Source organism: Priapulus caudatus, unplaced genomic scaffold (assembly GCF_000485595.1).
Source record: "Priapulus caudatus unplaced genomic scaffold, Priapulus_caudatus-5.0.1 Scaffold749, whole genome shotgun sequence".
Lineage (NCBI taxonomy): Eukaryota > Metazoa > Priapulida > Priapulimorpha > Priapulimorphida > Priapulidae > Priapulus > Priapulus caudatus.
The window spans coordinates 40035-53570 of record NW_014577810.1 but is presented as its reverse complement, the minus strand read 5'-3'; the positions used below and the strand labels follow the sequence as shown (position 1 = coordinate 53570).

Below are 13536 nucleotides of genomic sequence, written 5' to 3'. Positions count from 1 at the left end.
TTAGTCTGAACGGAGGACTAGAAAGCTCGTGAAGCTCCAAGTCGTGGTGAACGCAGAATGACATTGTCATTTATTGTAAACATTTTTGTGCACATTCCTTCCCTTCCCACTTCATTCCTTTCTGAATCCCATCCATCCTACACACATCTACGCGTGTAGCTTCTACTGGTCACATTTTGCGTGCATATGCTGTCTAAACGCCGACTGGAAACGATTAGGCGCAAAAAGCCGACGACTTTTTTTTGTCAGTGAAGTTATTCGCGCGGGCACGCACCGCCTGCAGATGCGCTTAGCTGGTCGCGAATGTCACGGCGCCCGCTAGCTCGACTGTCGACGCGAACGACGCAGCGACAGCCCCCGCTAGAAAGGACTTCCGCACTGCATGATGAGGCCGCGACGACGGCGGCCATCTAGCGACGAGACGACGATCATCGGGTATTGAGTGCACGTAACACGCGCCCCCCTGGCGGCGCGCGTCACGTCTGTGTGACTCTTTTGTTGCCACCGCTGACAGCGCCTGTTGCCGTGGATACATTGGCCCCCGCGCGAACCGCCGCGGTGAAGGTTTCCGGTTCGGCTGTGAGTCGGCCGCGTTACTGCGCGGTGCCCGCATGGTGAAGGCAGAGAGTCTATCGTTCGCCGGCGCGCCGCCGTCGCCATCGACGCTTTGGATTCATTGTATATCTCATTAGCGAATTCGGGTGGCCTCCATGTTTACAGTGCGTCGGCGGCGCAGGTGCTGTGTGTGGTACCTTGGCGTGGCATGCACGAGTGCGATGTTGAGTCGTGTGCAGTGTCGCTGCTCGCCGTGTCGTGGTGCTGTGCGTGTGTGTGCGGTGTGTGTGTGGGGGGGTGTGTGTGTGGTGTGTGTGTGTGTGTGTGTGTGTGGGTGTGTGGTGTGTGTGTGTGTGTGTGTGTGTGTGTGTGCTGTGTGTGTGTGTGTGTTGTGTGCGTGCGCTGGATTGCTGTGGGTGCACGAGTGTGGTACGTGCGTTTCGCGCGCTCGGATGTACTTCTCTTAACGAGTGTGTGTGTGTGTGTAGTGTGTGGTGTGTGTGTGTGTGGTGTGTATATGCTGTGTGCTGTGGTGTGTGGTGTGTGTGTGTGTTGTCGTGTGTGGTTGCTGTTTGCGTGTTTGCCGATGTTGCAGCGTTGGTGCGGGGCGCGCGTGTGGCGTGTATGGGCGGTCCGATAGTGTGTAAGGCGCAGTACATCATTCATCGTGGCTTTCATACGAAGGCGACAAACACACCGCCGCTGTTACGTGTGGCCGTAGGTCGCGGATGTTATGGGCGGCATTCATTTGCATGACAAGCGCGCGCCTGCACACACATACACACATGCACACACACACACACACACACACACAGCACACACCACACACATACAAACACACACACACACACACAACACACACACACACACACACACACACACTACATATATATATACAATATTATTATTTATAATACTATATACTATATACATATTATATATATATATATATATTCATTTATTATTTTATTTTGCGTACTTTGGTATTTTATAAATGCATGGCTCTCGTGCATCGCGTGCTTCTCTCACACATGGCACACACACACACACACACACACACACACACACACACACACACACACACACACACACACACACACACACACACACACAATCGCGCAGCCTCCGACCGCAAATGAAGCAGGAAAGCGTCACGTGACCGCTCGACGGAGAGATTTGTGCGGCCGTCGTCTCGGACGGCGCCCTGGGAGCCAGGCGTATATATTATTAGCACGGGAGAATTTCCAATCACGACATCTGAATGCCTCGCGAGCGTAATTGAACAGCCCGCGCGCAAATAAAAGCTGAATATTTGTAGAGAAGGGCATGCACGAGTGGTCTTTTCCCGTCACGCAGCATCGCAGTACTCGGTGCGCTACGCAATCTTTTCGCATAGCGTAACTTGCGTGATGGTCTAATACCCATGACAATGTACGCTGAATTTCTGCTATTTCCGGGTCTTGCGCATTTATTTGCATAAATTTATTAACTATTCGCTGTGAAAGCAAGATCACCGCTGTGGCATACCCCATTATCTGTTCAAGGCAATTGTGAATTTCGGCACTTAAAAATTTATAAGGCAGTAGGTGTTGAGTTGACGTTCGCGAAGTGTGTATTAAAATACGCGTTTACTGTTTTTATGAATAGCACCTCCTGCTCCAGGACGAACATAACAACATCATCTCTGTAACGTATACTAATGGTAATTTATTAACAGTAATAACTGAGCTGAGTAAATACACTTTACTTCACTTTACTCATAAGCTTATACTTTAAGCAATACACGTTTTTATGACAATAAGTTATGCAGACAGGTTTTTTACATGCACAGTAGGTGACGCTGTAAGAACTACGAATGAAATCCTTCGAGCACAAAAAGCGCATTTCTTTAAATCGTATCTTCCTAAAGTAACGTAATGCCGCTGTTTTAACATACATAAACTACTTTTGTTCGAAGAGTCGTAGTAGACTGCAACTAGAATAACAAGGCACTGTTAACATGACGTCGTTATTGCCGTATTTTGTTACATCGGAGCCGAATCACAATTGGAGGCTGTCATTAGACACTCACTGACCTATTTATTTAGCAACAATACATTAAATCTTAAAACAAAATAAAAAATAAAATATGTAAAAATTTTTTTATCTACCCCCAGCTATTAGCAGCTAGTGCGATCGTAGGACAGTGCGACACAGAGCTGTTATACATAGATCAACGATATAATCGTAGGTATAGATCACACTTGTAGTATACTCACTAACCATCGCTCGCTACTCGCTAACATACGCGCGTTAATAGCGGTTCGACAGGTCATCTGTGCAATGGCAAATACCCGTATTTCAGGCAAATAAATATTAATATAAAAAAGGCAAGCAACCATGCGTTTTTTAACCGATCCGATACCAGTTATCACTACTCCATATTTGATCATTTTATCGCTGTTCATATAGGTAGGAGTCATCATTTATGCGTATATAGGAAAGCGAGTCCGCCCATACCATATGCGAATAAAGCGGATAATTTTCAACTTTCTTATTCTGTCTGCCCCTCACTGCTTCTCTCTCCTCTTTCTCTCTCTCCTCTCTCATTTTGATCACTCATTTCGTTTCCCTCTCTTTCTCTGTCTGCCTCTATCTCACTCCACGACGGCAGAGACGGCTTATCAAGGCACAGGCATCTAGAGCCCGGCCCACAAAGTCAGTGAACCTCTAGACCCACGATTAAAGCATAAAAGTAAAGTCGCTAATAATCGTACAAGAAAACCTTCAAATGCTAACGATCTAGCAGCTATCACATGCATTTATCATGCACCCGGACCTACAGCTAAAGAGCTAAAACTGCCGCTATGAATAGTTTCTGTGTGGAGTGCTATTAGGCATGATATAATTAGACGGCATAGTTTCTAATTACTCGGCGATATTTAATTAACAAGCCTCTTAACGATAACAAAATATAGACGTTTAAATATGAAGTGTATTCGCTCGCTTCCCGGGGGACACGTTGAACCGCGTGCGAATATGAAATATTTAGCGATAGACAATATTAAAATTCCGATCGTAATCGGATCACAATATTTAGTAAAATATCACAGAACTTTCACATGGTGAAATGTACACGGGAATATGATCATTTAGCTTCAGGCCTTGGCATGGTGGGTTTTGCGCATGATCAGCAACACGTATCGCATTTCCTTAATTTAAAATCAGTGTAATCCCTTCTCGTTAATCTTCTTACTCATTTATAATCCCCACGAGCTCGAATTAATCAATTAATAATAAGCTGCTCTTGCGATAATCCCACCTAAGGGCTTGACATCAATAAACAGCTTTAGCTGAAAGACAATTCCTCCGTCTGCAATGGTTCTGTGACGTCATGTGTTAGTGGGTGGGCTACTGTTCCCGCAGCTCTCTGAATACTATCATGAATGCTATTCTATGACAACGTTAGTTATTGGCTATTCCGTAACGATAAGACTATTGTAGTGTACATATTCATGATCAGTGGCTGTAACCACCTCCCCCGTAGCCCCCTCCACCGTGACTACCTCCCCCGTAGCCCCCTCCACCGTGACCTCCGCCGTAGCCACCTCCACCGTAACCTCCATGACCTCCGCCGTGACCTCCATGACCTCCGCCGTGACCTCCATAGCCGTGGCCGGTGTTCAGGTACTCGATCACTTTTCCCGGACCAGGTCCGTACGGCACGTAGCCGACGTAGCCGGATTCTCCCTACGCGCAGAGAGTAAAAAAAAAAACACTTCATCCCGGTGCTTTTTTCGAACCCTTTCCGTAAATACTAGACGTCGGTGAGGGTTTTTTTTCAGCATAATTCTCTGCAAAACGCGCACGATTGAAGATTGCGAGCAGCTCGTTTGCACTCGTCTCGTCCGCTGATTGCTCATTACGTTGTAATCATCTTCAATTAGATTAATCAGATGCACGGACAGCAGTCTCGCTTTGCTCGTTACGGCGCAGCGGCTAGTTCGTAGCTTCTATATTTATATCCGCGCCGATGCCCGGCGGCGTATTATTTCCCGCGATTAAGTGATGTACTCGAGAGTCATGATATTTGTGATAATTAAGAAAAATATGACGTGCACAGCGTCTGTTGTGCGTGACGCAACTCGATTTTTTTGTTTTTTAACGGCAGACGACTTCTACAGGACTTTCCAGTTGCAGGATCAGCAACGACATAAACATGGCTTGTTAGACAACTTTCCTCTATTGTGCGTAATCGTTACCATTTGAGACTGCCGTTTGTCTGCGAAGTTACGCGCGTACGTGAATTAACCAGATCATCTCTTTAGCTTTCTATAAGTATAGACTCTCGGCACGCGTCATCATGCAAGAAGTGTACTTGCGGTGCTCCTCAACGCGCGTGGGCTTATGAATACCTAATAAATTCATATAATCCACTTGCCCGAAGCGAATTGAGTGCACAGAGTTTATCGTTATCGCGGCCGCATTTGAAAAATAAATTCTAAGATTCGATAAACGCGAGAGCGTAAAAACATGTATAATTCCTGTGCGTCATGTCTGTTTTTTACTACGCCTAAATCTCAAGATGTAGGTTGAAGATGTTACGTTCAGTCACGAGCCTCTATTGTTGCGCCGATCTCGTGATGTAGTGTTTGTCGATCTGACCGCGCATGCGCGTAGTGGTAGTATCGCGCGTTACGATTTTTGCGGAATGGCGGACGCGTAAAACGCTTGCGCAAACACAAATTTGATATGAGAGAGCAAATTATCGCTGTGCACACACACGCGCGCGCGCACGTGCCCACACACACGGAGACACACACACACACACACACACACACACACACACACACACACACACACACACACACACACACACACAGTATATATATACATATTATTAATTAAAATATATACTATATACATATATATATTATTATTATAATTCATTTATTTATTTTATTTTGGCGTTACTTTGGTACTTTATAAAATGCATTGGTCTCTCGTGCATGGTGTTCTCTCACATCATGCACACACACACACACACATCACACACACACACCACATCACCACACACACACACCACACACACACCACAACACACCAACACACACACACACACACACACACCCACATCGCGCAGCCGACCGCAATGAAGCAGGAAAGCGTCACGTGACCGCTCGACGGAGAGATTCTTGTGCGGCGTCGTCTACGAGCGCGCCTGGAGGCCAGGTTTTTGTATATGTATAGGCACGGGAATTTCCATCACGGACATATCTGAATGCCTCGCGACGCGTATGACAGCCGCGGCGCAAATAACAAAGCTGAATATTTGGGAGAAGGGCATGCACGAGTGTCTTTCCGTCACGCGCATCGCAGTACTCGGTGCGCTACCAATCTTTTCGCATAAGCGTAACTTGCCGTGACTGGTTAAACGCATGACAATGTACGGCTGAATTTCTGCTATTTCGGGTCTTTTATGCGCGTATTTATTTGCATAAATTTAATTAATGTATTCGCTGGTGAAAGCAAGATCACCGCTGGTGGCATACCCAATTATTTGAATTCAAGGCCAATTGTGGATTTCGGCATTAAAAATTTATAAAGGGCAGTAGGTGTTGAGTTGAAGTTCGCGAAGTGTGTATTAAATACGCGTTTTACTGTTTTATGAATAGACACTTCCTGCTCCAGGACGCAACCGATAACAACATACATCTCTGTAACAGTATACTAATGGTAATTTATTAAAGTATGAACTTGAGCTGAGTAAATACACTTTACTTCCACCTTTCTCATAAGCTTATAACTTTAAGCAGCCAATAACCACCGTTTTTTTATGAACAATAAGTTTATGCGAGACAGGTTTTTACATGCGCACAGTAAGGTGAACGGCTGGTAAGAAATACGAATTGAAATCTTGCGCACAAAAGCGATTTTCTTGTCAATGGGTTCTTCTGAAGTTAACGTTAATGCCGCTGTTTTAAGATACATAAGATACCTTTTGTTCGAAGAAGTCGTAGTAGACTGGCAAGCTAAGTACAAGGCACTGTTACATGACGTGCGTTATTGCCGTTATTTTTGTTACATCGGAGCCGAAGCACAATTGGAGGGCTGTCATTAGACACTCAGCTGACCTATTTTAATTTAGCAACAATCATTAAATCTCTTAAAACAAAATAAAAAGATAAAATATGTAAAAAAAATTTTTATCTACCCCCAGCTTTAGCGAGCTAGTGCGATCGTAGGACAGTGGCGACACAAGCTTGTATTAACATGATCAACGAATATAATCGTAGGTGATAGATCACACTTTGCTAGTATACTCCACTAACATCGCTCGCTACTCGCTAACAATAGCGCGCTTTAAATGTCGTGAACGTTAGCGGTTCGACAGGTCGCATCTGTGGCAATTGCAAATACGCCGTTATTTCAGGCAAATAAAGTATTAATACACACACACACACACACACACACACACACACACACACACACACACACACAACACACACACACACACACACACACACACACACACACACACACACACACACACACACACCACAGCTCGGCTTTACCGCCAAACAGTCGTGTGCGCTCGTGTGTCTATGCGGCTGTTGAACCAATTCGAATCATTCAAATTCCACGACCGCTTCGTACCGTATGCCGGACCTGATATTATATATATTTATATGATCCGCTGTGGTTACTCGCGTCAGATCGCGGGCGCCGTGATAGATCACGTGATCCGTCCTCGCGAATGGCGTTATTCGCATATATGGGCGGGATCGTGGCCTACCTTCGTGTAGGGTCTCTGGTGATGTCCGTAACCGCTCGAGCTGTGGCTACCGTAGCCGCCGTGGCTGCCATGGCTGCCATGACTTCCCCCGTAACCTCCGTGGCCGCAGCCGTAACCTTTACGATGCAGATCGAGCACGGACGGAAACCTGCGATGTTATGTACGATAGTTTTAATCATGAGAAGCGACGCGGGTTTTCTGTAGCGACCAACTTTCCCACTATATGGGTGGAAGCAGAAATAACATAAATGTGTATAGAAAGATAATCGTTGTATATATGAATAATTTTGTGTTTGTATATAATATATATATATATATATAGGAATTTATATATATATATATATTAAGAGTAGATAATAGGAGACTATTCCTCCTATTATCTACTCTCCTACCTAATCTCCTATTATCTACTCTTGATATATATATATATGTAAGAACCTAGACAACGCTGATAGTATTGTAAAGGTTACAGTTGTCTTGTCCTAATTCGTACCGGCACGCATATTTCAGCGATTCGTGAGTAATGGGTGGGAGGTAGTGACCTTCTCGCCGTGTGTATGGTTGTCCATGACTGTTGTATCCTTCCGCATCTGCCCCTTCTGTCAGCAACACCTAAACAAACCCATTAAATTCGCACTGATGCATTCCTACTCGCATAATCCAACTTTATAATTAATGAAATTCTTGAATATTGTATAGCCAAGATGCGTTCGGACATTGGTACTATATCAACAGCAACTGATGTCATCTCTGCTACCTATTGAACCCCGCATATATGTGACCTAGTGAAGCTAACATCACCAGTACGGCCCATTCAATCCCTCATCGCATTGACTGCCTATTAAAGCACGCATCACATGTACGATCTACTAATCTATTATAGACATCCTCACCTGCGCGATCTATTAAAGCCCTAAGCTCCTGTACGATCTATTAGTTCTCACATCATATGCGTGTGTTAGTGACGCTTATGCCATTTACATATCTCATTAACGATGATGCCATCGATATATGTATGCCTTACGCTCACGCCATCTGTGTGTGCGTGTGTGTGCCTGCGTTCGTGCGTACGTGCTCGCGTGCGTGTGCGTGTGAGTGCGTGCGTTCGTGTGTACATGCTTGTGTGCGTGTGAATACGTGTGCGTGTATGTGCGTGCGTGCGTACGCGCGTGTATGTGCGCGTGTGCGTGAGCGTGCGCGCGGGGGTGAGTATACTATCGACGCCCACGCCATCTAAATTATACAACAACTCAACTCACTACTAAATCTCCTTGACACTCAAACAGCGTCCGCATGTTCGTCAATATGTTTTATTGACATCCACGGCGTCTGTATGCATTAACGAAGCTCACGTCAACTGTGAAATTAACCGGCGCGCATCATACGCCTGATTCGCAGCCACGCGTTCAGCGCATCCACCGCAGATTACGATTCGCAGGCGATGGAGAAGATCCGAGCAAATAGTATTTCGCAACACGACGTCTAATCTTCGACTGTGAACTCGTCTGCATGGCGGCGGGAACAGCTGCTGTTATTACGTACCATTCACCTCTTCCCAATTTCAACGTATGCTGTGACGTGTGCATAACTCACATGCTAGTATGATCTGCAGATAATCCTGGTAACTAACAATACACAGTGTGTTGTATGTTTAGGCATTTGACAATACACTGTGTATGGCTAGCGAGCTTTCAACAATACACTGTCTATTGTTGAACACCTTCTAACAATACACTGTGTATTGTGCGAGCTTTCAACAATACACTGTCTATTGTTGAACACCTTCTAACAATACACTGTGTATTGTAGTAGGTACCTATGAGCTTTCAGCAATACACTGTGTATTGTAGTAGGTACCTATGAGCTTTCAACAATTCACTGTTTATTGTTGAACACGTTCTAACAATACACTTTCTTTTTCTTTTTCTTTTTTAATTAGTTTACTTTTTGATTTGTAAACTTGAAATTGACATTTATTTAAATGAATTTATTGAAATGAGTTTATTGATTTTATTGAATTTATTGAAAATTGAATTTAAATACACAGTTGTTAGGTACCTACTACAATACACAGTGTATTGTTAGAAGGTGTTCAACAATACACAGTGTATTGTTGAAAGCTCATAGGTACCTACTACAATACACAGTGTATTGTTAGAAGGTGTTCAACAATACACACTGTATTGTTGAAAGTGTATTGTTAGTTATTGTTACCAGTTAGTTATTGTTAGTTATTATTGTTAGTTGTTATTGTTAGTTATTGTTGTTATAGTTGTTGTTGTTGTTGTTGTTGTTGTTGTTGTTATAGTTGTTGTTAGTTATAGTTGTTGTTATTGTTAGTTGTTAGTTGTTATTATTGTTAGTTATAGTTGTTATTATTGTTAGTTATAGTTGTTATTGTTAGTTATTGTTACCAGTTAGTTATTGTTAGTTATTATTATAGTAGTGTATTGTTACCAGGATTATCTGCAGAATTATATGCACACCGCTGCAAGTTCAAAGTACATTGTGACGTACGCATAACTCACACGCTATTATACGCTCACCACTGCAGTTCTATGTCATTTCACTTTTCATTAGGAGCTGCTGTGCTTCTTCCCCTGATAACACGTGTATTTTACCGCACTGAGGCGTCATCGTCTATATGTATTTGTGTGCGTTATATATATACTATAGCTGGCAGAATCGCTACATATACGGCCACCGTTGGTAGAAGAGTGTTCCGCAAAATGCCCAAAGTAATAATATCTACAAAACTCAATGTGAGAGTCGTCACGGGGACGGCGGATGGCAGCTTCATGCCTATAAGGTTTACTCAGTCCACTCGCAGTGTGTGCATGCATGCTTATGAACCTTCACATATTATCAGGATAGATCTATGTTATGCACTCTTGTTATGATATAATTATGTGTTTCTCCCGCAGGTAGCGGGTGAATCTGCGAGCTGATCTGACAACACGACACGCGTGTCTGCCGTTAACACCGGCCGACGTATCGTAGTAGTTGTTGTTCTCCGCGCGCGTGTTCTGGTAGACAACCCACACTCCTCCGCTGCTACGCCCTACTACTCTCTACTACGCCCTACTACGCCCTACTACTCCTTACTACGCTCCTACGCCACGCTAGCTGCGGTGCGAATTTTGGGACGACGTGTTTGCGATGCGCATCAGCCCGTTCAGTGCGACTGAGCAAAACCATTCACGCTGCATTAGGAAAATTGTGTGCCCTATAGCATAGGCGAACGTGCGCGCAGATGGGTACAGGCGAGCACTGTTTACGAACGCTTGTTCACGATTATATACGTACAATGGCAATGCCCAAGATCAAGAGACGTATGTCGGTCATGTCTGCCTATATAAAAAAAAGAAAAAAAGAAACTGTTAACATACATTCTGTAATAATTAAAGATAACGTGTGTAAATATTGGTAATTGGCTTTTTTCTCACGGCGTTTGATATTCATCGGCAACCTGGCGCGTCAACACTCGTGGCCTCTACGTGCTTCCTTTAAACGGCCAGCAGTGTTTTCGAAACGAACTGGTGAGCGGTTGTGTCGTCGTTGTTCCATTAATTCGTTGCAATGAGCAATCGCCAGTGCCGTGAACCGTGAACACGATGACGTTCATTCCACTGTTTGCATCTCGTGCGACCGACTTCGCGTACAAATGCCAACATCCGGCTATATACATTCACAGCGAATTTTTATTTTTTTGAAATTCTACACGCAATGTTTATAGTACACATGGAGTAAAGAATACCACCGATGTCGCGTTGATGCAGACTGCGGAAAATGGTCGCTAGCACAACTATTTGTCTCCCCCGAATGTCGATGTTCTGTTGAGAGTAAAAAAACTGTGGCCATTTTTTAAGCGCGGTCTATCGCAGTCGGGCCTTAAAACAGCTATTACACGAGCGTCAATATAATAGCCTATATGTTGAAACAACCCGTATCAACCCACCAATAGACGACGATGCGCAAACATTGCGGCAAGTTAAATCTATCGTGACCTTTTACGTACAATGTGTGCGTAACCGTATTACCATTGAGGGGATAGAAGAACACTGCCCAACCAAAACAGACAACAAGCCGCATCGCGTGGGCAGTACCATCGACAGCATCCTAGTAATTCCATTTTTCGAGCCACAGAGCACGTTTTCCGGTGAATTATTTTCAAGCGGTGGCTTATCGACGTTGTTTTCCGCGCCGCCGCTGTATGTCGCCAGTGTGCATCGCAATGCGGCGCTAGATGGCGCTATATAATCTGCTGCCGCTCGACCAGGCGAGCAAACCGCGTGTTGCGTAATCGAGTGAAATCGGTCGTAAAAACGGCTGCTGCCGCGCGCAGAAAGAAAATCCGCGCGACGAATCGCCGCCACCACCGCCGCCGCCGTTTCCGCGACGAATGCGAAATCTCGGCGATTCGAACTCAAGCCCGGAGGTTCGATGCACGAGACTTTGATCTCGGCCGCAATTTGCCCGCGGATGCATCGCACCGCCGCTTCCGGGATCACAGGGAGCTGGTTCGGGATGCAACGAGCAGTGAGTCGGCGCGGTTTGAAAGGCGGACGAATTCTCGCAGACGCCGCAAGAAATGGCGCGAGCAGATTTTGATGAATATTAAGCGCGGCTTCTGAGGAGACATCTGTCTCGCGCGCTGCGACTGAAATTGTGCTACCGATTAGCATCTAGAGATTTAAATGGCAATTATTCATCTGATGCGGACGCAGAACAGGCTGCTGCATGCGGGGGTGGCGTTCGGTGTCCCCGTAATGTGACAGTACGATGTCAATTAGCGAGATAGCTCAGCGACCATATACATTTGGCAGCAGCAAATCCCGCCAGTGTTCGCATTGTGACATTGTGACTCCTATATGTAACGCGCGCGTTTCTCGTTGGACATATGTGTGCGCGCGCGTGCACCGATTTGTAGGCAATATACCCGTATGCGGTTATGTGCATTACGATAAATTGGAGAAAACCCCTTTGCTATAATTCGTTTTCCATGATTAACTCCTCGTCCATGGACACGTGACGTGTGTGCTTGCGTGCTGTGTGCGCGTGCGCATGAAAGATTAAGAAAGCAGCACTAATAGATCCTTAAACAATAGCATCGAGAAGGAATCCTACCTTATACGCGAAGCCTAGGCCTATCCGCCCTCCGTCTGGATGTATGCCGTTATGGCGTATGGCTACCTTGCACTGCCTCTATGTACACCGCATTAAACCACTGGCACACTACCGGTAATCTCCTATCGATGTTTCCCGCCCTACTGATGGAGCACAGTAGCAGTTGCTTACCCCACCCCACTACGGTGCGCATCCACTCTCTCTTTGCTCTAGTAAACTTGCTGGTCGCAGTGCGTGCAGTCTGACCCGCATGGCTCTCACCGTAGGCGCGCTAGATCCGCGCCCGATCACAATAGAACGCGAGAAAAAGATCACCGCATACATATATATATATATATATATATATATATATATATATATGTAAGAACCTAGACAACGCTGATAGTATTGTAAATGTTACAGTTGTCTTGTCCTAATTCGTACCGGCACGCATATTTCAGCGATTCGTGAGTAATGGGTGGGAGGTAGTGACCTTCTCGCCGTGTGTATGGTTGTCCATGACTGTTGTATCCTTCCGCATCTGCCCCTTCTGTCAGCAACACCTAAACAAACCCATTAAATTCGCACTGATGCATTCCTACTCGCATAATCCAACTTTATAATTAATGAAATTCTTGAATATTGTATAGCCAAGATGCGTTCGGACATTGGTACTATATCAACAGCAACTGATGTCATCTCTGCTACCTATTGAACCCCGCATATATGTGACCTAGTGAAGCTAACATCACCAGTACGGCCCATTCAATCCCTCATCGCATTGACTGCCTATTAAAGCACGCATCACATGTACGATCTACTAATCTATTATAGACATCCTCACCTGCGCGATCTATTAAAGCCCTAAGCTCCTGTACGATCTATTAGTTCTCACATCATATGCGTGTGTTAGTGACGCTTATGGTGCCTAGCCTATGTGGTTCGCGCGTAGTATACAAGAAGTTCGCGTTGGTATACGAAATATGGTATACATAACTAGCTGCACACTATACGACCCGAGCGCGATCGGGAGGCCTACGTCTGGATCGGGAGGCTTAAGTCTGGATCGGGAGGTCATTTTGGGCTAATTCGAATTTTGA

General features: G+C 45.1%; 1 protein-coding gene across 1 annotated transcript; it reads right to left on the bottom strand.

Moving 5' to 3' along the window:
* Positions 1–4053: 4053 nt before the first annotated feature.
* On the bottom strand, positions 4054–12586 carry LOC106813273 (glycine-rich cell wall structural protein 1.8-like). Its single transcript, XM_014817375.1, has 5 exons — positions 12458–12586; positions 10637–10681; positions 7824–7942; positions 7331–7478; positions 4054–4284 (listed from the first exon to the last, which is right to left on the bottom strand). The coding sequence occupies exons 2-5, from the start codon at positions 10673–10675 to the stop codon at positions 4054–4056; spliced, it is 537 nt and encodes a 178-aa protein (XP_014672861.1). The 5' UTR covers positions 10676–10681; positions 12458–12586.
* Between the last annotated feature and the right edge of the window lie 950 nt (positions 12587–13536).

Bases quoted from the DNA above. Each gene is read 5' to 3' on its own strand.
- LOC106813273 (XM_014817375.1), bottom strand. From the start codon at position 10,675: ATGACCGACATACGTCTCTTGATCTTGGGCATTGCCATT. The intron at 7,943-10,636 runs GTACGTATATAA...GGGTTTGTTTAG, and splicing joins TGATCTTGGGCATTGCCATT to GTGTTGCTGACAGAAGGGGC. The intron at 7,479-7,823 runs GTACGAATTAGG...ATAACATCGCAG, and splicing joins TCGCTGAAATATGCGTGCCG to GTTTCCGTCCGTGCTCGATC.